The following is a 27334-nucleotide window of genomic DNA, read 5'->3' on the forward strand; positions in this document are numbered from 1 at the left end:
AATGAAGATCCGATTTTTTACTACTCATGATTTTCACTATTTGAGCTAATGCTGTGAACAGGGATACTACCCTAATAATGTCTTATGACTCTAGAGTCAAATAAATTAAAAATGATTTTTTTATATAAAATCAAGGCTACAAAATCCAATATGGCCACTTCAAATTAATTTGAAAATCGCATTTATTTTTTTAACGAATTTTATTTATATGAACCGGTTTAATATGTTAGCTTGACTGAGTCGTGGGACATTTTTATATTTACAATGCATAAATGAAAATAAATAAATCGAAATACTATTGCAAATTGCGAAATGAAATGTTGTTTTCTTCATAGTTTTTGTGTAGGGTTCTCTGTTATTACAGAAGCCGTGTGGTGTCCGGCTGGCTGATATCTTTTTGCACTATTTCAGCCAAGAATAGAACCTCTGGGAACTGCTCCCATGTCGTAAGAGGCGACTAACAACATGCTAGGAGTTTCTAGGTCGAGGTATTGCTCCGTACCGAAGACTTAACCTGGACGGACCTTAAGGTTTTCCATATTACCCTCTTTCCATTCTGTATTTAGTGTATCTCTGACATATACTCACATTTTCTGATTCGCCATTCTCGATTGTGTTTTAAGTTTCTTCTGGCGGTTGTATATTAGCCGTAAAGGACGAAACTTAATTCTACACTAAGTAACAGAATATATTAATATACCGGCACTTCCACGCCAAGGTTTAACTTCCAAAGCTTTGGTTTAAAAATCGTTTTTTAAAAAAGGAAACTTTCATGTAGGAAATGTATTCAATTGGCTTAAGATGGAGCTGTCGAATTGCACAAAAAGTTCTTTATGTTGCAAGCGATCTGTAGATGTGTTAAATTAGGTATTTTTTTTATTACATCTGGAACCGTCTACCGAAAAATCTACATTTACGAATGCCTCCAAAAGTGACTTCTTGTGGTCTGTTGAAAGATGACACTAGCTTTATGATACTTTTGCTTTCCTAAACAGTGATAAAAATCTCAACATTCCAGAACTTCACTTTGTCAGAAAATGTAGGGCCATCGGAAGCTAAAACTTCGTAAAATCGCACTCCTGGTCCTTTTTTCAAAATCATCCAGCGCAGTACTCTACGTCACTCGTTCGAATTTGCACCGCTCATATGGTAGTCGGTATTTGCTAGTATAGCTGTTCTCCCATCCATTCTTCTTCTGGATCACCGAGAGATCCCCTGTCGTAGGGAGAGTGGAGATACCAACTTTTCATTAACATTTCGCAGTGAATTTTTTCACATTCATTTGGGGTATCTTTTATACATTTGTACGCTTTCTTTGTACTGCAAACTTTGAAAATGATTATTGAAGTGGTAATAAGAAGCATTACTCCCGATGGCCGGCTGCTCGGAGTTCAAATTGTTTGTTTCGAATTCTCGGAAATTGATCGCGAGCGACTTCGTACATATTGCTAAGATCATATTGTCTATAGATGAATAGACCTCTATCATATTCCATGCGGCTTTATCCTTTCATTACGCCCCACAGAAGAATTATTTTTAAAATGCCTATTTGAATGGATTCATATTTCTACTGGAGGTCGCACACCTGAAAACTGTGATCTAAAATTAAAAGACCAAGCGCGTGGGTACTTAGCTAAATCACAATATCTACCAAGATATATCCTGATTCATCTCCCTACCTACTAACACCAATCCTATCCTGTGACACTTGTGGATGATGCAGAGAATTCCTCGGTCATAACAGTCACAAGTGTTGAACTAACATTCCTTCCAATCCCAAAATTGACCTGCATGGGCGTGGCCATCTACGTTATTGATCATACTACAATCTTAGTCTCTTTAGGTTGCACGTTGAGTATGATGAACTCCCAAGTATCGTACAATTGGTCCAATATGCAATTTCAACAGGCTTCGATCAATCACGGGAAACTCACGGGCGGTCAACTAAACTAAGCTAAGCTAAGGGTTCTTTGTTATTACAGATCTGATACGTAGTGTTCTGTACTTCGTATGTACACAGCGTTGTTTGAGAATTGATAACGCCTCCTATTTTGTATTGTGGGTCAAGTTCGAAGGATGTGTTTAGTCACATGAATTCTTAAAACATGAACGCAATTGTAAATAAATTGGAAAAAGTTTCATCAACTTTCAAATTTTTCATATTCCATTTATGAGCATTTCGCCATGATATCTGTCTTATCAGAAATGTGCGGGGTATTTCGAGATACCCTCTAATATATTTACAATATAAATTGTTTTGCACGATGGCACACTACATAAGTTAAATAAAAAAAATGTTTCAAGAATTTCCGGCGAGCTCATACGAAAACGCTGTGATTGAAATATGTTCAATCTTATAAATAATAAAGGTGAAAAAAATATAACTTGGATAAAAATCTCATAGGAGAATGTTGCCATTCCTCGATTTCAAAAAAATTCTATCCATTATTTTTCGCTAAAAAAAATTGTCCAGGAAATTAAATAGGCTTGTAACTCTGACGTGAAATGACTCGTAAGTTTTTGTCAGAAACGCACTATAAACCGCTTGAACACTTCAAACGGATCAGTTCTCGTGTTTTTTGGTTGACCTCAAATTACAAAAGCTTTAAATAATGTATACTCCTCACCATTTACTATTTTTGAATGCCACAGGGAATTACTACAGGTCCTGTGTTATTTTGGTTGTACATTAACTAACCAACTCAGGTATTCTAATAAAAACAAAGCATTTTGTTGAAGCACCTTTCGACCAAATGTAACGATTCGAAAAAAAAAAACAAATTTCCATCATCCGATACGATTTTACAGTTCGACCAATTTCTTTTCGACTCCATCCCAGTGTGCATTGTGCGCCAAACGGTGGCGTCGTCTTCGTCGCCGCTTGGGATGTGTTTTCCTTCTCCTTCTAAGTGTCGGTTGAGAGCGTGTGTAATTGTGTATGCGGATACAAACCATCACGCCCGTTGATAAGACGACTGGCGACGCGGGAACAAGTTTTGTTGAATGAATTTTTTCGTCTGCAACAGAAAAGAAACGACGACCCAACCAAACCACCTCTCTCATACTCTCATACACGAACAAACGAAACAGCAGCAACACACCCCGGCTGTGACGGATGGATGGAGGCGGGTGGACGCGCGCATAAACGCCACTGCTCTAGGCGAGCAGCAGTGTGGCGGGGAAGGGGTCAGCAAGAGATCTGAAAAAATGGATAGAAAACAATGAAATTCTAGCTGTTTCTCATCGATCGTATAATTTTCTTGTCTGCTCAACATGAGCCCCGGACTGTTGCGATGTGCTCGTCGCGCCACGGTACAACTGACCCCAACTGACAGGTCTATTGTCCACACAACACACATTTCTGTTACTGTTACTGCGCGCCTCTGCGTTCCTGATTCGCCCCGGGTTCGCCTACTCCTCCCCCGTTCCCCTACCATGGACAGAACTGGGCACTCGTTTCATTTACTTTTTTGTTTGTGTAATTAGCTATTCTCCATTTCGTTCGCAGAAATTTACTTCTTCTATCCATGTACGGCTTATGGTATGTATGTTTACTCTGCGATGCGATGGTAGATTGAACTGGTGTGTACCGTGGTACTGAAATTAGTTTCTAACGTTTGGCCTCCGCACCGGGATTTGAATACCGGAATGGTGTCTGCCCAAATGTTGACTTGTGATAGGGAGTACTCGATTCTGTTGTCTATTTGTGGGTGGGTTTTCGGAGTAATCCGTAAACTGATCGAAATGGATTTCGTTTAAAGCACCGAACTTTATTTACGGTAATTTTGTCTGGTTTGCGTTTCATTACCAGGCCTTTTTGTTCGCCATTTACCTTATAAATTTTATAACGCCTAATTCGCAAAACAGATTGAAACAAATATTTTAATATTTTTGTTTTCCATCCATGCATGTTCCCAAAAATTCAAGCCGTTAGTTATTGCCGGATTCTGATGAGACGTAGTCAAAACTTAAATATCATAACTAATTTACTTTTTTCGAGACTTTCGCTATCATTTTATGGAAAATGAGAGCATATTTTTCAAAAGTATCCCTTTCCATTTTGTTTTCCTTCTGTCATTATTATTTGGTTTATATTCGAAAGTATGTTAATCTGAATAATAAATACGTAGCTACGTAGTTATTCACCAAGCTGTGTAATCAGTCAAGCGCGATGTGGTGTTTATGTAACGTTCTACCCTTCTCAATGAATGGTCATAAAAGCATATCATTCAGTGGCGGATCCAGGTGGAGGGTCCTGGGGGTCCGGACCCCCCCCCCTCAGAATTTTTTTAACTTCTTGAGAAATTTTAAAATAGTTTCTAGTTTTTTACATTTCTTATAAAAGAAATGTATAGAATTCGCTCAAACTTTCAAGATTTTTTCCGAGGCCCGGAGGGCCGAGTCTTATATACCAATCGACTCAGCTCGACGATTTGGGACAATGTCTGTGTGTGTGTGTGTATGTAACGGACAAATTCTCATTCGTGTTTCTCAGCAATGGCTGAACCGATCTTATCCAAACCAATTTTAAATGAAAGAACTAAAAAACAGTATGAACGCTATTAATTTGTTTTTGATTCTGATGTTTAGTTTCCAAGATATGATTGTTTGAATGCGTAAAAATGGCGTTTTTTGCATTTTTTTTTTGAATTATCTGCCGAATTTGACAATATAGATTAACAATTTATATGTTTTTAGACAACTTCAACGAATACCTTTCGAACAAGCTATAGATTGTTGAAATCGGACTATTATCAAAAGAGATATTTAACATTAAATGCGGACGAAAGATTTTTATCATTTCCCATTGCCAGAAATATGACCAAAACCATGTAATCTATTTTTAACGCTAAAACGGCTTATTCTAGTTCAATAGTATCTTCGGTGAATTTAATAGAGGCAATATGCCCTTTCTTTTGGTATTGTGCTTTTGCTGATTAATCCCCCTATGAGTGAGATATTTTCAAAAAATTTCTTGGAAGTGATTATATCGAAATGCAAAAAAATGAAACCTTCAGCAAATTTGTAGCTCTTACTTTTGCGAATAACTTTACTGAAGACTTCACATATCTATTTTGAATACTTTAAAAGTTATGGCTTGTTGTTTGTGGATTACTCTTTGTCGCCTATTTATTGTTCAATATAGTAATAATCCATTGAAATAAGCCAAACATTATTTCGATAAAACGAATTTTGTATTTTTATTTCATTTTTCTATCTACAATCGCTAGAAATAATCACCGAACACTTCCAAGTTGTCTGGAAGGAACTTGATAACTTATCAGCGCAAAAATGTTCATTTGTGCGAACCTTCTGACTGCAATTTTTCTAACTCATGACCATCGGATCGATCTGAAACATATCGGAAAATGAAAAGCGAAATAAATAACTCTAACCAACGGCGTTGCCAAGAGAAGCTTTTGGGGTTTAACACCATACAAACCCTCCCCCCCACCACACCCACAAAAAAAATGGATTGAAGTTGAAAATTTATTGATGCACACTGATTTAATTCAATATTACAATAACAATTATCTGATCCGTACATTGATATCCTGTTGTTGTAAACATCATGAGGACTTTTGATAAATTGTCGGAATGGGGTCCTGATATGTAACTGATCTATTGGTCTTGATTTCACAGTTGTCAAATTGCATCAATATTAAAATCCTGCCTGAAAACATTCCAATAGAAAATTCCAGAGTTCCGACCTTTAAATTCTTACATGATTTGAGTTCAATTTGAAAAGAAATCCTCAGATTTCTTTTCAAATTGAGCTCGTTTTTGTAGAGATGTACTGTAATAAGGGTCTTTATTTAATAGGAAGCGAAGTTAAAATTGATTTAATGTCTATGAAACATAGAACTGCGCACCAAAAAAATGTATAACTTTCAACATTTGCTAAAAATGTTTTTGCCTTTCTCATTCACTCTAAAATTCGTCAATCTAATCCCGACCCGGAGGGCCGAGTGTCATATGCCAATCGACTCAGTTCGTCGAGATCGGAAAATGTCTGTGTTTTTTTTTTTGACAATGGAGAAGACCTTTATGTCCTAGCCCAGTACACGTGCTATTGGTAGGGTCCAATCTACCACACGGGGTGCACTGGGGGCGTGTCGGACTCAAATGGTGACCAGCCATTAATACCGACTAAACTCCAATGGGCTCCGCCATCTATCCCCAGGAACTACCTTTCGGCATTACTTCTGGGGGATGGCCGTACTTAGCGTACGCTCTCACTCGTGCCTTACATTCTCGCACACTCGCTCCCATCTCGGCATGGGTAGACCATACCTCCGTCTATCATCCGCCAACTCACTCACTCTAACTCCTCGCCTGCTGCTCGGCGCTCCATGCTCTCTGCAGCCGGCAGGCAATCTGAGTGGTAGCAGTCGAAACTGCGTTCCACTTCTCTACCGCTTGGCACATCCCCTGTACAAGGGTATCAGGGGTTGTGTCCAAGCCGCAGACGCCTAGCATAGCGCCTCTTTCGACGTCGAAGCGGGGACATACGAATAGTACGTGCTCCGCAGTTTCGTCGACACCTGGGCAGTCTGAGCAGACTGGGGCCTCAGCGTGCCCAAACCTGTGGAGGTACTGTCGGAAACAGCCATGGCCTGACAGGAATTGTGTCAGATGGAAGTGAACTTCCCCATGGGGTCTTCCCACCCAGCTAGATATGTTAGGTATCAGCCGGTGGGTCCACCTACCTCTCGACGAGTTGTTCCATTCGCGTTGCCATCTGGCGACCGAGGTCACCCTGGCACGCTCACGGACTCCCCTATTCCCGATCAGAAACACATAACAGAAATATTTCAAAACTATATCTCGAATTGTTACTTGTTATAAATTTCTGTTATTTTAACTACTAACGAGACCTACTTTATAACACAATATGTTACAAAAATTGCGTTCTGTTATAATCTTGTTATTTCATTCTGATCGGGTTGCCACGCAATTCGAAACAATCTTCGTCTTCCCGGATGACCAGCCCGACTGGCATCATACCCGCTATCACGCAGGATGCATCATGTGATACCGTGCGGTAGGCAGATATCACTCTGAGACACATCAAGCGATAGGTGCTCTCCAATTTGCGACGGTAACTGGTTACTCCCAGTGCCCTCGCCCAGGACGGTCCACCGTACCTAAGGATAGATACGGCGACACCGGCCAGTAGCCTGCGTCTACTGGCGCACACCTTCGAGCTGTTGGACATCATCCACGATAATGCCGCGACAGCCACCGAAGCCTTCTTGCACGCATAGTCGACATGGCTGCCGAAGGTCAGCTTGTCGTCTATGATGGCCCCAAGAATCTTCAGACTCCGCTTAGAAGTTATCTCGACTTCTCCTGCTTGAATAACTGCTTGTTGTACCGACTTGCGGTTATTGACAACAACCACCTCCGTCTTGTGATGGGCGAGCTCTAGGCCTCTCGCGCTCATCTATTCCGCCACTATGCTTATCGCCTGTGCCGCCGTTAGTTCTACCTCGGAGATTGACTCCCCGTAGACCGCCAGGGTGACATCATCGGCAAACCCGACGATTTTCACACCCGGAGGGAACTTTAGTCTCAGAACCCCGTCATACATAAGGTTCCATAGTACCGGGCCCAGGATTGAACCTTGCGGAACTCCTGCAGTAATAAGAACACTTTGCTGACCGGCATCGGTCTCGTATAATAGTACACGGTTCTGGAAGTAGCTTTCCAAGATCCGGTACAGGCCCACAGGTGTAACGAGAGCGCGATGGCATCCCAGCTTGCGCTGTTGAATGCGTTCTTCACGTCACGTGTCACTAACGCGCAATATCGAATGCCCCGCCTCTTCCGTTGGATCGCTATCTCGGCAGTCCTTACCACTGAGTTGATAGCGTCCACCGTGGACTTCCCCTTTCGAAAGCCGAACTGATTACTTGACAGGCCCTCCGTACCTTCTGCGTATGGAGTTAGCCTGTTCAGGATAATCCGCTCAAGCAATTTGCCCGTCGTGTCAATCAGACAGATTGGTCTGTACGCCGATGGGTCACCAGGCGGCTTCCCGGCCTTCGGCAACAGTACCAGCTTCTGCCTTTTCCATCTATCCGGAAAACGGCACTCATCAAGGCATCTCTGCATAGCCAACCTGAACATGTTCGGATTCGACATGATTGCTGTCTTGAGAGCGCTGTTTGGAACTCCATCAGGCCCAAGAGCTTTATTCACCGCTAAAGAATTAGCAACTGCAAGTATCTCTTCGTTCGTCACCGGGGCCACCATGTCGTCCGTACCCACCGTGCCTTGCGGCGCTGGGGGCCAGGGACTTATGGTTCGGGACGGGAAGAGTACTTCGATAATTCTCGCCAACCGTTCTGGCGACCGTTCAGGAGGTGAGGAGCCCCCTTTGGTCTTTGCCATCACGATCCTGTAGGCATCGCCCCACGGATTCACGTTGGCCTCCTCGCACAATTTGTCAAAACACGCTCTCTTGCTGCGCTTGATGGCCTTGTTAAGGGCCGATTTCGCAGCACGAAACACTTCACGTCGTTCCACTCTACCCTCCTCAGTGCGGGCTCGCTGCATCCTACGTCTAGCTTGTAGGCAAGCTGACCGTAGGGCTGCGATCTCTGCACTCCACCAATATACCGAGCGTCTGCCATTTCTTGGCAGGGTCTTCCTCGGCATAGTGGCGTCGCACGCGCGTGATAGAACAGCTACCAGCGCATCCCCGCTTAGACTGTCGGTGTTGGCCTCCAGTCCCAGGACCGCGGTGAAAACTTCGCTGTCGAAGTGATTGGCCTTCCACCCGCGTACCTGACAGGGATTACCCACCCAGCCATGGAATCGTAGTCTGGACAAATGAGAAAAGCACAATTGCACCACTAGGTGAATTAAAACAGGTTTTTATTTTGGGAATGTGTCGAGTTGAGACGAAAACGTAATATGATTAATATCGAGGATAACACTTTCCGAATGTAGAGAGAAATTTATGAAAAATGACGATTTCCATTCGACTCTAGCAGGTCCTGATCGATTTTGATGAGAATTTGATTTTTGTTGTATGACCAATTATATGTATAGGTCAAATGTTCAAAAACAGTAATTTAAGGTCAAGATAACATCATTTTGAAACCGCCAATTTCGGAGGTTTAGTATCTTCGATACAAACGTTAAACAGCGCATCATTTGATACAATAATTTTGGCGGTATATCGTCCAAGAAGTATTTATGGTGAATTTTCTCAGGTTAATATTCATGACTACAATAAAGTCTCAACAAATTCGCTAAAAACACGAACTCTGTTACTATTTTCTGAAAAATTAATTCTGCATAATTTTAAAACTTCAAAAATTACGGTTTCGGAATTATGCCGTAAAATTGGTATTGTAAAAAAAAACGTATGGGCGATACTTCAATGCTGATAGGTGGGACCGAAAAAGTAAACAATCGTCAAACGGGCGATACTATCATTATTTCAATTTCAATAGCAAACACAAATTTTAATTTAATAATTTCAAATACTTCATGAAGTTTTGGGTTTCGATCACTGAATCATGCGATCTAGGATGTAAAAAACACAATAGTTCTTAAATAGGAAATAAAACCAAGTCTGGAAATATTCACTGTTGATTTTCTTTGAATGGTGTCACTGCTAGTATCGTTTTTTTTTCAGAAAAAGCGTTGATTTTTAGGTCTCAGTCGCGTTGGAAATTTGAGTAGAGTATAAACTTCATTTCGATTCAAAAAAATCGATTTTTTGGCTCAGTACAATATACTATATATGACCCCTTTAGGAAAATTCAGTTTTCCCACCACAATGCATTGATTGAGGAATTTAGATATTTTATTAACAGAGCATTAGCAATAATTCGTTTGTATGTCTATTTTATGGGCCATTTTTTCGCTTTCCTATTGATTTGGTTTGAGATTTCTAGCACTGATGTTGTCCTATGCTGACTTGAGCGATTCTCTGAGTCCTGCCACAATCCTATGTAGCATGCGTTATCACAAACATCGCGAAGCATCAAGTTCTAAATGTTCTCAAACGATATAATATCCGAAGAGAGTGATAAGAGTCATAAGAAATGTCTCATCACACTGTTAGGTGGATTAAAGGCGTTTTTTCATTCTAAATTCAAAATCATTCCAAACCAGAATCGACCACCAAAACTGATTTTAATTAAATGAGGGTATTACATATTACGTATTATACAATGAACATTTCAAAATCGTGATTTTGCACCCCCTCCGATTTTTTTTCTGGATCCGCTCCATTATTTGTTACAGCGTTTTCATGCATAGTAACATACAAATTAACACTCCTAATTCCATTCTGAAAACAGTTGATATATTTGGTACATAATTCGTACACCTATAGCGACAGCTATTTATTTGCGAAAAATCAACACTTGTTTACAAACCTCGCCGGACTACGAATGTTTATGCAATAATATTCACCATTCATCCATCACTCGGTAACGGTAGCGAATTTTAACAACTTTGTCCGAGCATGTGTATTCACTCTAATTGGGCCATAGAATTAACTTTCGATACATCCACTGCTCCATCGTTGTTCCGTTGCTGTTTTCGCGTATTGCACGTTTCATTGTAAACGCGCCATTCAATCATTTTGAGGCGATGAATTGAATTGGCGCTTTTGGTAATATATGCTGAAAAATGTCGAAAAATATGTTTTACTCAAGTTTAATAGGTGCTAATTGTTTACTTTAACTGAATTTGTCAATAAAAACTGCTTCTAAAGTTTCAGGTTTTCGTATGTTTTGTTTACAATAAAGTTTTTACACAAAATTGCACCAAACTTTTTTAAAAGTGTCATTCATCCCATAAGAAATACATTGCGACGATTCTTGCTGCGACGAAAAATAATCGTCGCGTCTCGTTTGGAAAAACACGGACAATATTTAATATTTGTTACTACTACTGCTGCTACTTCCGTTCCCAAAATTTGATACAGTCCGCCACTCCCACGCGCTCTCAATCCCCTTTCACACCCATTTTTATCTCACACCCGACTTGTACACCACACGCTTACACCATACACACACTCACGTCAGTTGACGAAAATTTTCATTCATCGTGCAAACGAATTTGCCTGCTGTCCGGGCTCCGCACGCGATGTTTCCAAGATACGAAGCAAAGCGTTTTGCGTTTCGAGTGCTGGGTGCTATAGATTGAATACGCCGAAGCGATAATGTGTGTGCTTGTTTACACTCAGGTGTAAAAGAAAACGCTTGGTAAAATTTGGTTCCCATATACACAAGATTTAGTATTGTGTATCTTTGCCAACGTTCTCGTGAGAAAGTTTGACAACATAAGACTCAATATATTGACATGTACATGGTCCAAATTTCAATTAACATATGATTAGAACGTTAAGACCAACTGTCAAAATTTACTTTAAAGAGAAAATCGCTGAGTACATATCACAACAATTTACGAAAGAGCTGACGTGTCTTTGTTATTATGTGCCAATAGATGTGCTCAGCGAGAAACGGTTCTTCCGGCATTTGCCCTAAAATTATTTTGACAAACTTATAATCATGTGTTACTCGAGAAATTTGCTTAAAACAAAATTATTGAATACTCAAAGATGAAAATTGGCGGCATTGCCAAATTGCTCAGACTTGTCTTTGTGTTTGCCTAATATTTTTTGATGTTTTGCCTTTCTCATATAGAAAGGTTATGCAATCACTCTGAAAACCATCAACCTAATCCCGGCCCGGAGGGCCGGGTATCATATCCCATTCGATTCAGTTCGTCGAGATCGGTAAAAAGTCTGTGTGTGTATGTATGTGCGTATATGTCAAAAAATGTCACTCATTTTTCTCAGAGATGGCTGGACCGATTTGCCCAAACTGGAAGGTCGAAGATTTGATGCCAACTCGAAAAAAATTGACGAAAATTCACCAATTTTTTTTTGACTGGCATAAGGTTTCTTGATTTTACCAGGTGCGTTTTTTTAACAATGGAGAATACAATTTACGTACTTACCCAGTACACGTGGTATTAGTAGATGCCAAGCTACCACACGGAGTGTACTGGGGTGTGTCGGGCTCTCATGGTGACGTCGCCATGATTAGGTGATACCGACTAAACTCCATTGGGCACCGCCATTATTCCCCCCAGGGACTACCTCTCGGTACTACTTCTGGGGGGATGGCTGTACTCATTCACTCTCGCTCACGCGTTCATACGTCCTGTATGAGGCTTACTTGGGTGCTCTCTCTGTCACACCTTGATTCATTCTCTAACACTCCACATGAGGCTTACTTTTGTGCTCACCTTTTTCGTTCGTTGCGAGGCTGACTTGTGTGCTCACATTTTCGTTCCTTGCTAGGCTTACTTTTGTGCTAGCCTCTAACATACCATGTGAGGCTGACAATCTGGGTGGTTGCAGTCGAGACTGCGTTCCACTTCTCCACCGATTAACACATCCACTGAATAAGGGTATCAGGGGTTGTGTCCCAGCCGCAGACGTCAAGCATTGCTCTTCTTTCGACGTCGAAACGAGGACATACGAACAGTATGTGTTCGGCAGTTTCGTCTACACCTGGGCAGTCAGGGCAGGCGGGGACCTCCGCGTGCCCGAACCTATGGAGGTACTGTCGGAAGCAGCCATGGCCAGACAGGAATTGTGTCAGATGGAAGTGAACTTCCCCATGGGGTCTGCCCACCCAGCTCGATTTGTTAGGTATCAGCCGGTGGGTCCACCTACCTTTCGAGGAGTTATCCCACTCACGCTGCCATCTGGCGACCGAGGTTACTCTGGTGCGCTCGCGGGCTCCCCTATTTCCACGTAGCTCGAAGCACTCCTCATCTTCCCGGATGACCAGCCCGACTGGCATCATGCTCGCTATCATGCAGGATGCATCGTGTGATACCGTGCGGTAGGCAGATATCACTCTGAGGTACATCACGCGGTAGGTGCTCTCCAGTTTCTGTAGGTAACTGGTTACCCTCAGTGCTCTTGACCATGGCGGGCCGCCGTACCTGAGGATAAATACGACAACGCCTGCTAGTAGCCTACGTCTACTGGCGCACACCTTTGAGCTGTTGGACATCATCCTCGATAGTGCCGCAACAGCAGTCGACGCTCTCATGCATGTATAGTCGACGTGGCTGCCGAAGGTCAGCTTGTCGTCTATAATGACTCCGAGAGATTTCAGACTCCGCTGTGAGGTGATCACGACTTCTCCCACATGGATAACTGCATGTTGTGCCGACTTGCGGTTATTGACGATAACTACCTCCATCTTATGCTGAGCGAGCTCCAGGCCTCTCGTGCTCATCCATTCCTCCACCGTGTTGATCGCGTGTTCTGCAGTTAGTTCTACCTCAGGAATTGACGCCCTATAGACCTCCAAGGTTACGTCGTCGGCAAAGCCGACGATCTTGACCCTAGGAGGAAACTTCAGTCTCTGAACCCCGTCATACATGAGGTTCCATAGCACCGGGCCTAGAATCGAGTGTTCACACGAATAATAACTTCACAGCAGATTTGTTTTTCGAGGTTAGATGCTTGACGCCAAGTGCCGGAGCATTTTTTCGGGAGACTTTATGACGGACTGACAGCATCTAAATGTCGGTTTACATAGTTGAGATCGACGGTGTTGTTACCGTTTCGATTAGATGATGATGGGGTGAAGCGGCTGGTTGTTTTAAGGAACGCTTTCTCCAGTGAGTAAAGATTTTGAATGGCAATCGCACAGGACGGAACAAATTGTATGTCCCTTCAAACTCGTATCGGGTGACCTCTAGCAGTATTGCTGTGTCGGAATTGTTCTTCAACAAGGTTCGTACCGCGCGTCATGTTTTGCACTAAATAAAAGCAAATAGGCCATTGTAGCAATAAAACCGCGAGTGGCAAGTGCGCAAAGAATCAAAATCCATTCAAAGCCGCTCTAAGCACTTTTTTACAGCAATACTAAGGAGAGATACGACTCACCCCGACAAATCTTTTCACTCTCTTGGCTCAGGAAGAGTATGACTCTGACGATCCCTATCGTGAGAGATCTGTTACTGCTCCTAAAAACTGTAGTCGAACGAGATTTGTTGTAAAGGTAAAAAAAATTCTCATAGGCGACTGAATATAACAGCTACCGGAAGCACTGACACAAAGCCGAAGCAAACAGCTCCTGATCTTGGAAATTTGAGATCAAACAAGGAGCTTCCAGCGTTTCAAGAAACACAAAAAATGGGGTGATAAACGATCAAACTTTCTTCATGATCTTTGCTACAATTTTAGAGAGGTGGCCTGCTTTACTGCCCGTGATCAAATATTTGTCCCATTTTTGTTACTATGCAACTATGAAATCGAGCGTTAAGTTTGCAACAATTTTCACTATTTTCAATTGGAAGTCATGTAGTTCGTTATTTAGTCTAACTTTAGATTTGAGGTCCCCTCTCGCAGGTTGATGGGATTGACGGTATTGTAAACATCATCAAGCCACAATATATTCAATAGAGTTATCTAAATATAAGGACCTTCGCTCTTTTTAGTTTTTATTTGCACCAAGTTCTACTACTAGAGGTTAATTAGTTCTCATGTTAATAATCCACCAAACATTATGACTACTGAGGATTTGATTTATATAAGAAGCCCGCTTCAAGATGTTGATTACAATACGCCTCGATAGTGGTGTGTCGAGGAGGCCGGGAGGGCTGATATGAGCCTTTTGTCTGTTCTATACCTTTCCTCTATTCACCAGCTCATAACCAACAATCAACCAGTAACAAATAGATAATTGAGAAAAGATGTGCTATGTGTGGTGATTGGCTATTCAAGTATTAGTAGTGTTTGAAGTACTAATGTATGTCTCATGTGATGATCATAACTTCAGCTGTATCTTGTACCTATCTAATCTATTACGTCTCTCATATATTGTCTTTTATTTCTTCTTTTCGAGTCCTATACTGCCATTCTACACCCGCCTTCAGCTGAATCAACAACGATGGTGATAGTGAACGTCTTAACACTCACACATTCTCAAACGCGGTATCAGCGGGAACCTACAAAAATGCCATCGTGCACGTGATTACGAATCGGTCACGTCCGAAAGTCTATCCTTGATCCTAGAAGCCTAGGTCCATGCCTTCAGCTGGACCAATTAAGAAAATACGCCCATACCTATTAGACAACACGTCTCATGGCGACATGACCAGGAACCCTATCGATATAAACGATCCCACTCTCTGCCAGAATTCAAACCGCGCACTGAAAATTTAATATCAGACTCACGGTTCGCGCAACCATTCAAGAACACACGTTACAAAATCACGTCAGCGCACAAACGTTAGAGCCCCTCGCGATTTTCCAAGCAGCTTACGAACTCGCAAACATGATTACACCCCGGTGATAAGGTGAAAATCTCAGCACTCATAAACTTACCAACACGATCTCAAGTGTCAACCTACAAACTCCCGCGCTCGCGTTATCATGAATCGGGATCGTCCGGAATTATCTATCCTCGGTACAAACAATCTAGGTCCTTGTTAATTATTAAAAAAATAATAAAATTGAAAAATAACTACCATATCCACTAGACAAAACGTTCCATGGCGACATGACCGGAAACTCTAGTGATATGGGGTAACTCTCTCCCTGTCAGAATGTGATCCGTACACCGAAAACTAAAGATCAGAATGACGGTCCTCGAATATATAAACCGCCGCAGGGTTTCAAAATCGAATTTATACACGCGAAGTCACATACACGCGAGCACACGGGACAAACACGTCAACATACGAACGCTTAAGCCCTTCGCGATCATCTACGCACACCTATGCCCGCGATCGCGTAAACTTGATAACACTGCGGCAATTGTGTGAACGTTTTAGTACTTACGAAGTTACAAACGCGATCTCAAACGCCAACCCGCAAATGCGCGATCATGAATCGGTCACGTCCGGAAATCTTAAGCCTTCATTCTAGCAATTTAGGTCAGTTGGACCAATCAAAAAAAAAATAAAGCTCATATCCACTAGACCACGCGTTCTACGGCGACATGAATGGGAATTCTAATGCTATGTAATAACCCACTTTCTTCTGGGATCTGAACCGTACACAAAAAATTAAGTATCAGATTCACGGTCCGCGCGCGATCATTCTAGAACACACGCGAATATGCGAAATAGAATTTATATACGCGAAGTTCATACACGTTAGCACACGCGGCATACAAACGCACACGCGATCGAGCACGTTAACGTACAAATGTTCGAGACCTTCGCGATGATACACGCGATCGCGAGTCCCTACGCCCGCACATACCTGAACCGTACAATGAATATCACATTCAGAATCACGGCCCGCTACAATTGGCCTATTGCAGTGTTTTAGTGGGCGACATTGCCTGTCTCGTCTGTAAATTGTAGTATATGATTCTGACGGGGAGCCCTTCCGAGAACCTAGCTCTACAGCTCCAGTAGGACAACTCTCGAAAAAAAAGGTTTCATTTCGCAAGATTATAAATTGTTTATGAAAAATCTGCCAAAAGATGAAATTCGTAGCGATGCAACCAAGTTTCAAAGAATCTTAACACCAAGTAAAGTTTCGAGCAAATCTGGTTTTTAATTAGTTTTCATAAAACGAATACATCCAGTGTAAAAAAAAACTAGGTAAATCTCAAAGTAATTTTTGTTGTTGTTAACTATTATGTAACAATTTTCATCAACATACGCGGAAAACTGGATTGATGAGATAGTTTGGTTAGTCAGAAATTTGCAAGAGGGCGGCAAATTTTACTTTTTGCCCCGAGCAGCAAAAAGCCTGGCGCCGCCACTGATATTGAAGAACTAATTATGCAGCTCTTCAAGACTAACAATCTGAATTACAAAAATGATGATGTTAACTATTAAGATTGCCGAGAAATGATCGAAAAATCGAACAAAATTGTTGAATTTTAAATAAATTACTTAGAAAAGGTTACTTAACCTCATTAGCTGAAACATGTGAGGACATAACTCAATGGGAAATTTTCTCACCTATCCAATGGACCTAAAAGATTTGAAATACAAAGTAAACGTTTTGAATTAGAGGTATCTTAAGTAAATTAAGTTTTTAACACAAAAAGTTCAATAACTCAGTAACGGTTGAGATATGATGGTATGTGTAGAACGATTTTTTTCTCCAAATATGACAATCAATCACCCCTCGAGATGTTCTTAACCATGAACCAAACACCCCGTATACAATGTGAACACTAGATTGTCCAGGATAAAACGAATTTCTGTGAACCCAATTGACCCACCCCTGACAGGATTCCTAAACAAAGTTGTAGGCAATTAAATTAAAACAAATAAAAGTTAGTCGGTTTTGGGCTTACTGTATATTTATTGCATACGAACATAGAAATTGGAGCTTTCAGCATATTTTCGTGTGAAGTATCTTAGCATGCTTCCGTCCGCTCTTGACCCTCAAAAATACCAAACACACTACTCGATTGGTTTCAAAACAATATCCGTCAAATAATGACTATGTTAACATTATTTCATTACACTGCCCAGGCTTCCAACCGAAAGGAGTGCTGCTCGTTAGATGTGTTTTCTTTTTTAGTGCACCGACGCGAAACGCAGCAGACAGAGGTGTACTTATTATATAATTATTTAATCTCTACATACATAGATGACCTGTGCCAATGAAAATAAAATAGAAATATTTTCTTTATTTTTTCAGATTGCCAAAACGTCGCTAATACAGCAGTAACTAAGCCAGTGCCAGCAGCTTAACGGGTTCATTATTTTTGGAACTCAGCTTTCGAGTGTTTTCGCGACCACAAACGGCTGATAAGTAAAGTGCATAAGAGCAAAGATTCGCGTATCACACACCCCTTCTCGATCCCCCCAAATGGGTCGAAATCGAAGAATGGAAAATTTACGTCCAGTTGTGAAGTGTTGTGCCGCTTTCGTTTCGTTGTGTTGTGAACGATAGTGATAGTGAAAAAGGCAGGGGCAAAACGAAAAAAAAAAACAAAAAATCTTATCGCCTCAAAGTGTAATATGCATGTATCAACACATTCAACAAGCACGAACTACAGTAACAACAACAACAGCAACAACGGTAACAATCAGAGCAGCGTGCGAGGTGTGGATTCAGTGAATACTACTGCCCCCGGTCCTGTATCGGCATCCGCGAATCCGGAAAGTCAGTACCACTACCGGCGACAGACATTCAGCAAGACAACCTCAAGTGACGGTGATGTTCAAGGTCACTATCAACATCATCAGCAGCAGCAGCAACAACAACAGCAGCAGGACCAAAAGCAGCCCCAACATCATCATCATGGTGCAATCGTAACTACAGAATGTGATACTGAAGCGGAGGTGAGTCATCATTGTTATTTTGGATAGACTGTCGACGACGCGAGTGGGACCCGAACCCGAGCGCGCCCCGAAGCGGTTCTGTTCTAAGAAATATCTCCACTTGCGCTGCGATATGCTTGAGTAACTTCATATTAACTGGCGATTGCATCATTCATCAAATCACTCTGGTTCAATTGGATGATCTCATGTTCGGCGAAAAAAAATGCCATAATGCTCTGGTGGTTGACATTGTTATCGCGAAAAAAGCGAGCAAATAATGCCATGCCTGCTTTTTGTTTGGTTGGTACACCACCGAGATTAGTTAAGCAGGTTTTAGATTTGTGAATGGATCGAAAATAACATTTTGAAGTAACACTCAATTTTGCAATGGCGGTAGGTTAGACAGGGGCCGTGTCGTAAAGTGAGTTTCGGTATTTCGTGTCTAAATAAAGCTTCAAAGCAGAGCTAATGAAGGCACTGATAAGCGTATCCATTCATTATTCTAACGTAGCCTTTCGTCCACCTGGGCAGTAAGTGCCCTCCTGACTAGATACAGCACGCCATGTATACATCACGGTCTCGCAGTTCCCTTTCGCTAGATGGGTTCAGGTACGCTAATACTAATCGGAAGCTTCGGTGCGTTCCTTCTTTTGCGCATCATTATCGCATCCTAACGCCTAGTAGTGGATGGGTGGAGTAGAAACCAGAAAGCTGTTGTTTTATGTTGCCGCTATTACCGTGTTCGCCATCTTCGGATGGGGGGTGCAAAGTGCCCACTTCATCAACCAACAACCTGCTCCATATCCCATTACCACGTACACCTACCTACGGGCCAGAGAAAACCAAAGCGAAAATAATTCCCTTCTCTGGTGGATCCTTCATCGTGCTGTGCGTTCTTGAGTCTCTTATAAATATAGATTTAAAACAAATATACATAAGCACACGACCCTTTTTGCGCTTCTCGAAACAGAACGGAACAGCCATCCGCGCCGGGGGTTTTTACATCGGGGATGATCACTTCGGACGAGGATTGCCGTTCGAGTGGAATGATGCGGAAGAGACACTGTACGCTCATAGAAGGAGCACTTGGAAATAGATCGATGGGTGTCAATGTCGAAATGGGCCAGTGAGATGATGTTACATCACCTTTAAGGGGGTTTTGAGTACTGCTGATTTTCATTTACCTTGTGATTGCAATCGTAGTCATGCTCCTGCCCAGTGAGTGCACAATGCGCTTCCGTCGATCTCTTTGGCTGACGTTTAGTAAACAACCTGTTAACCCCAAATTAATATCTCGAGTAATTGTTTGCATCCATGCTATTATCATTGCGTCGATGTTATATTTGCGCTCACAGTTGGATGTTCTTTTTTATTTGCTGAAACTACGGGTTACGGCCGTATATGAATCTTGACTTCTGATTTGGAGGTAGTAGGTACGGTCTGAACAGTATTTAGCTACCAGTTGGGCAAGCGTTTGTTATTTAACTGATGGTGTTAAATACCGTGTGATTTTTGGATCGCATTCGATTGTTTACCAGCTGCTGTACCAGATTCGCGAGGATATGTGTTTCTGATTCCAAAACATCTGCAAATATTGGAATGAGTGACCATTACTCTGTCAGCCTGTTATGGAATACAAACAATCAAGAGCCTCTTCCCAGGTCTACTTACTAAATCGTCACTTTTATCTCACCAAAAGTTATGCCTAGTTATGTATTAAGATGTCAACAACAGCCAGTTTCAGTTATGAAAAACACGTTGGAATTTTCATAATTTAAATCTGGAATAGTACTCGCGTACCCTGTCAATTCATACTGGTTACACAATACTGCTTTCAACCACTGCTTACTTATTGAACGTTATCAATATAGAATTGCATGTACTATGGAACTACATGGAAGTGTCTCCCGTAAACTATAGTTTCATTTTCTTCACCAACGAACAGAAGGACACATATGGCAATATTTAAAATCAACATCATCTGTGGTGAACCGAAATGTGCTCCCATTTTGCTATGAAGCTTCACACATTTTGATCACCGAACAGACAAACAATCGGCATCGTAAACATACAATCAAGAGTTTATTAGCACTCCCGTCCGATCCTGGCGACTATTATTAGGCGAATGTTTTACTTATAGCACCAGCTTGAGAAAGTAATATTTTAGGTTAGATATATTGCAAACCGGCATGAGAATCACCTTCCATGCTAGTTGAAATAAAAAAGGAAATGGTACCTACTTAATAGACGGCTACCGACTCAACAATACTTTGACAAGCCCCACGATGTTGGATCCAAGAGTGCATTAATCTAATATTCGTAACAATCAGGCAAATTGATCTTGAAGACACACCTTTCTTTAGTTATTAAGTTGAATGAAAAACCTTGCTTAGATTTTGAAAAATTAAAATTACATGATAATTAAAAGAGCAAAAGTGGATTTATTAATATAAAAGATGCTTATGTTTAAAAATGTTTCTTTAGAGTTTTCCTACTGGAGATGTAGAGTTAGGTTCTAGGAAGGGCTCCCCATCAGAATCCCTAACTACAATGGCAGACGAGACGGGAAATGTCAAAACACTGCTTAAGGTCAATGCAGCGAGCCGTGATTCTGAATGTGTTATTCATTGTACGGTTAAGATATGTGCAGGTGTAGGGAGCTCTCGATCGTGTGTATCATCGCGAAGGGCACGAGTGTTTGTACGTTAACGTGTTCGATCGCGTGTGCTTTTTTATGTCGTGTGTGCTATCGCATATCTAACTTCGCGTTTATAGATTCTATTTTACATATTCATATGCCTTTCGCATATTCGCGTGTGTTCTTGGATGAGCGTGGACAGTGAATCTGATACTTAATTTTCGGTGTATGGTTCAGATCCTAGAAGAAAGTGAGTTCTTCAATATCACTAGAGTTCTCAGCCATGTCACCATGAAACGCGTTGTCAAGTGAATATGAGCTTTATTTTTTGAGTGGACCAACTGAAGTTGCTAGGACGAAGGGTAAAGATTTCCTGACGGGACCGATTCATGATCGCATGAACGCGGGCGTTTGTGGGTTCGTGTTTGAGACCGCGTTTGTAACTTCGTAAGTACTAAAACGTTCTCGTTATTACCGGGATGTAATCAAGTTTGCGCTATCGCACGCGTAGGTGTGCGTGGATCATCGCGAAGGGTTTAAGCGTCCGTATGTTAACGTGTTTGTCGCGTGTGCTCGCATGTATGTAACTTCGCGTGTATAAATTCTATTTTATAAGCGTGTGACCATTCGTATATTCGCGTGTTTTCTTGGATGGTCATTCTAATATGTATTTAATTATCGGTGTACGGTTCACATTCTGACAGGGAGTTCACGGTCATGTCGCCATCGTTGTCCGGTGAATATGAGAGCTTTTTTATTGGCCCAATTGAAGGCATGGACCAAGGCTGCTGGCACTGAGAATAGATTTCCGGAAGTGACCGATTCCAGATCGCTCGAAGGCAGGAGTTTATAGGTTCACGCTTGAAGCAGCGTTTAAAAATTTAGAAGTACTGATACGTTTACCTTATAACCGTTTGCGAGAGCACGGGTGAATATTGCGTGGACGATCACGAAGGGCTCTAGCATTTGTATGTTAACGTGTTTGTCGCGTGCATAAATTCGGATTTATAACCGCGTGTCCACCCGCATATTCACGTGTGTTTTTAGATGATTGCGCAAAAGAGAGTGAGTTTCCGGTCATGTCACCATGGATCTGTTGTTTAGTTGATATGAGTGTCATTTTTTGTTTGGTCCAACTGAAGGCATTGGACCTATACTAATAGGACCGTCGATAGGAACTTCCGGATATAACCGCTCTGAGATCGTGTTTATGAATTTATAGGTGCTAAAACGTTCACTTACTCACCGGGGTGTTATCCTGTTTGCGAGATCGCGGGCGTAGGTATGCGTGGATGATCGCGAAGGCCTCGAGCGTTTGTATGTTAATGTTTGTCGCGTGTGTGTAATTTCGCGTTATTTTGTATAACTGTGTGGTCATTCGCATATTCGCACTACAGTTCCCGGTCATGTCGCCTTGTTGTCTAGTTTATAGAAGCGTCATTTTTATTGGTCCTATTTAAGGCATGATTCTAGGCTATTTGGATCGAGGGTAGAGACTTCCTCACATGACTGATACATGATAGCGCGAGTGGTAGGTTAATACTTGAGACCGTGTTTGTTTGTAAATTTATAGGTTCCAAAACGCTCACTAAATTACCGGGGTGTTTCAATGTTGGCGAGATTGTGGGTGTAAGTATATGTGGATGATTGCAATAGCATGTTCGCGTTTGTGACCAGGCTAACGTTATCGCAAAGGCCATGGCAGTTTTTATGTTTGGAATGAGAGAGATTGTGAGTGTGTATGGGAGAATCTACGATTAATTGTGTTTGTGAGTGTTAGTATGAATCTAATTTAAGATATACAGTAAAGACCCGTTTTTATCAGCCCTTTGGTGAATTTTAGGCTGATAAAACAGGAACTTTTCTTTCTTTTTAATTAAGCGAAGCTCTTAAAATATTCTTCAATCTCTAGATAAAGCCTACTAACCCATTTTGATTATTTAGGTTCAATTTTCCTTTAGGGGGTCAAACAGAGCAAAATTTTAAAAAAATAAAATTTAAATTTTGCATATTTCGGATCTCTAAGATAAGAAAAATATGCCCAAGAAAGATTTACTCGAAATCAACTTGGTTTGTCTGCTCGAGCCTATCAAACTACCAACTATCAATTTTCATATAAGGCTGACAAAATCGGGTCAAAAAGCTGATGAAATCGGTACACAAAATCGGGGGCTACCCGGGTACCTACAAAACTAAAATGCCAATAGCTAAGGTAATTCCCAACCGATTTTGATAATTTTGGGTGTTTTGGATTCGACAACTCATCCACTTTTTGAGTTGGTGAAAATAACTCGGGTTACTTCATTCGGTTCCCGGAAATCCGGATTTCTGGAAGCATGTTCCAATGCTGGGATACTATTTGTGAATTTCTATGGAATACTACCAATATGGGTATCAAAATTCTTGAAATTACATCAGTAGGTTGTATCTCGTGGTTTTGGAACCATTTGGTGATTTAACCCCGGAACGAACATTCCGGAGCAGGTTCCCGTGCGGCCGTGAGTGGCCTTTCCATTCAAATTCAAGTTTTCAAATTGCCATAGAGTCCCGTAACAGTAAATAACACACTTCCGAGATAATTTCAAGAGTTTTGATACTCATATTGCTAGGATATTATTAAAATTTAGAAATCATTCCCTAGCACTGGAAGATTACTCCGGAAAATCTGGATTACCAAGAACCAGATCCACTCATCCGGTTCAAATATACAGAATCAAAAAAATGGATGAGTTCCTGAATCCAAAGCATCTAAAAATGTCCAAATCGGTCAAAGGAAGCCATAGTTATGAGCATTTCAATTGGTGGGTACCCGGGTACCCACGTTGGCCTGTTAAAGGTGTTTTTTGTTAGACACATAACGGTTAATTAGAGCTGGTACAGAATACGAAAAAAACAAAGCATAAAAAGGCCCATAAGCCCTATCGGTTCCTTCGGTGCACCACTATCGAGTCGTAATGCAATAACCATCTTAAAGCAATTGTCTGTCAAAAGTTCTTTAGCACTGATGAATGAAATATGCTTGATGATGTTTGCAATACCGTCAAACCCGTCAACCTAGGGTAAGGGATGATTTTTTTGCTCTATTTTTGATCCTGTTAAAACGATAACAACCTGTGTAATCATTACTTACAACATCACAGCATCAAGTTTAGTTTTCAATTCAATATCGGATTTTGCTTGGATCGCAGCAGGTCGCATATTTGACTTTTTCTCGGGATCGCTTGCTTAGAGCGAATCGTGAACATTATACCCTTCTAAATCGCCGTAACATATTCGTGTATTCGTGAGCTGGTTCATGATTCCTAGTATAACAGTCACGGCTGACCATTTCTGCTTCTGGAATAGTTTACGATATCGTAAAATATTAATCATATATACTTGAACTAGTTCACGATTCCTAGTATAATACACGACTTATCATTCGCCCTTGTAAAATAATGTACAAAATCATCAAATATTCTTAATGTATTCCTGAGCTAGTTCATGATTCCTAGTATAATAGTCACGACTGAGCATTCGTGCTCGTGAAAAAGTTTACGAAATCTTAAAATATTATTCATGTATTCGTGAGCTGGTTCATGATGGCCTAGTAAAATAGTCAAGACAGACCATTCGTGCTTGAGAAAAATTTTACAAAATCATGAACTATTACTCGTAGATCCGTGAACTTGTTCATGATTCCTAGTAGCCCATTTTCGCCATGTTGCTATTATCACCCTACCCATTTGAATCCGTTGGTAAGAGCAGTGTCAGCCATCTTTGTTCAACGCATTGAGTCAAATGGTAGCGCAACAATAGGGGCACTCGATTCGCGTTTTCGTTGCGCTCAAACACGCGAATTTCACTGTTTTCAGCGCATTTGTATTATTATATTGGTTCTTAACAGCGAAGCAAAGCTGTTGATGTCAATTTTTACACATTCCATTGATTGTAGGCCGAGAAATTAATGAATTAGTGAGGCACCCTGCTTAGTATGGTGAAAACAGGCACTTTTCTCTACATGATTTACGATCTATCTTGCGTATTTCATGGAATGTGTCTTATATGTCCAGCTTTTAGCGACCAATAAGAGGTACGAACAGGTATATCAAAACTATTAGGACCTCTAACATCGATAGTCATTTGATAAGGTTCAGTGTGATGTCAGGACAGAAAAGACAGAAAATGAAATGTTATGATCCAGGTAATATTGTCACGTCACTTCAAGTAAAAAAAGCGATAGTAATCAAAAAATAAAAATAAACACAAGAATAAAATATTACGATAACGTGCATGTAAATTACAAAAAATCGAGGCTAAGATCCTGAAATCATGAACATAAACCACTCTACGTGTGACTGAAAAATCACGATAACGTTAATCGTAATTACGCAAATCGTGACTAAGATCCTGAAATCATGAACATAAATCACATTACTCGTGATTTGAAAATCAAAAATCGTGACTATGATCCTTAAGGCAAGAACATTAATCACTCCACTCATGACTAAAATATCACGATGACATAAATAGAAATTACGCGTGAATAAAAAATCACGATAACGTGAAACGTAATTACGAAATACGTGCCTAAAATCCTGAAATCATGAACATAAATCACATTTCTCGTGATTTTAATATCAATAATCGTGACTATGATCCTTAAATCATGAACATAAATCACTCTACTCATGACTGAAATATCACGATGATGTAAATAGAAATTACATAAATCACACTATTCTGACAGAAAAATCCGACTGTAAACTCACGATGGTAACGTGATGAAAAATTACGAAAATCGCGAATATGTTCCTGAAATCATAAACATCGTTTAACTGTCAGCTGTGTATTCCCAAAATATGAACCAGAATCATAACAATAACTATGCATGTTTAGAGAACAACCACAGTACAGTAACACAACCAAACATTCCAATGTACTGCTTGGTATATGTTCGGGGCGAACTGGAAACGCAAATAGTTTCTTGAATACGAGGTTTATTATTCATAATTCCAGGAACTTAAGCACGATTTTCGTAAATCGTTCAGTTTACGAAATCGCGATCTTTTTTCCATGAATTTATGAGCGGATTTTTTTCCGTGTACTACAAAATGTACAAATTTGTCTTTACATAAGTAGCAAAATAAATTGATCACCATAAGTTCCGTACCCATGCGATGACAAATGTCGAATAGAGATAGCTGTCCCCCTCTATAACTATGACTGAGCCCATCAAGGTTGCAGTTTTTGGGCAGCTACATACGTTATCGTGGTGCATTTTCTGTTTGTGCTAATTTCCTCCAGCAAATTTACATTTACTCAATCCAGTTTAAAGTTTGTTTCGCGATTACTGGCATTTCGGTAACGCCACCGCTGGCTGGCTCCCCGAAGAGGGAAGCAAAAAGAACAACTGATACACTATCTCGCACCCGAAGGTAAACCTGAAGAAAGTGGACCCTGCTGATGACGACTGACCGAAACAGGTTTCTCTTCTTCACGTTGTTTTTTTTTGTTCGGTTGTTGGTTTTCGTCTTCGCACTACAGGCTTCGGATCGCGGTTGTGTTGTTTATGTTTCGTTTAATTTTGAAATGAATTTGGCTTCTGTTTTACGCCATTCAGATGAGCTCCACTCAGTCGCTGTCGCTACTCCATTCGATGTGCGACGCGAGAGCGAGAGAGGGAGGGGTCTGCAAGTGGGAAAGCTTAGGCATGAACGAGCCTCACTTAGTGATGAAAAGTTCCGGCATCGGAGGCTACATGTGGACAAAAAATAACAAAACAGACATTTTTGATGTAACTGGTTTGGACTACGTGGGGTGCACTGCGAGATGAATTAACGTGAAAGAAGGCAGCTTACCCGGAATGGGTGTTGTTTACATTCGGAGGCATTCCCTTTTCATTAAGCTTATTATTATTTCCCCAACACTGGCGAAGACTCCTCTTTTATGGGATAACTGTTGCACATATGCATACGTAGTTCTTACGTTAAAAGGTGAAATGGTCATTCGTCTCAAGTGGAACGAAGCAGTTGAGAGTTTGGAACAAAACATTTGAACATATTTATGTTGCGTTGCATTTGTCGGCAATGAAAAAGTTCCTAAACTTAGATTTATCTTTTTTTTTTGCATACGACGACAAAATTATGTAAACTCTTTAAGTGTAACCAGAAAATTCGGAAGTAAATTTCAAGAGCGTTCCGAATTTCCGGAATCTGTACTGAAATTACCCTTTGTGACAACAACCGTTGAAATTTAATGATCGTCTAAATGTAATCCAGAGTCTAATTTCGAAAACAGATCTGTGGAATCTAGTCCTGAAAAAAACTATTTTCGATGAGGGTGGATTCCACAGATGTCCGATTCGGTTCACCTGCTTGGTTTAAAAAACTTGACAGACATACTCTTCTTTAACGA

At 41.0% G+C, this 27334-nt stretch overlaps 1 protein-coding gene across 4 annotated transcripts in view; it reads left to right on the plus strand.

The window, feature by feature from the left end:
* Nucleotides 1-27334, plus strand: part of LOC131684864 (putative transcription factor capicua) — a 153200-nt gene that overhangs the window by 45515 nt on the left and 80351 nt on the right. For all 4 annotated transcript variants that reach the window (XM_058968088.1, XM_058968089.1, XM_058968091.1 and 1 more), the window contains exon 2: nt 17675-18321. In XM_058968088.1, the coding sequence (XP_058824071.1) occupies nt 17998-18321 (324 nt within the window). In that variant the 5' untranslated portion in view covers nt 17675-17997. The remainder of the gene's footprint in view (nt 1-17674; nt 18322-27334) is intronic.

The sequence above is a fragment of the Topomyia yanbarensis genome, chromosome 2, assembly GCF_030247195.1.
Source record: "Topomyia yanbarensis strain Yona2022 chromosome 2, ASM3024719v1, whole genome shotgun sequence".
Taxonomy (NCBI): domain Eukaryota; kingdom Metazoa; phylum Arthropoda; class Insecta; order Diptera; family Culicidae; genus Topomyia; species Topomyia yanbarensis.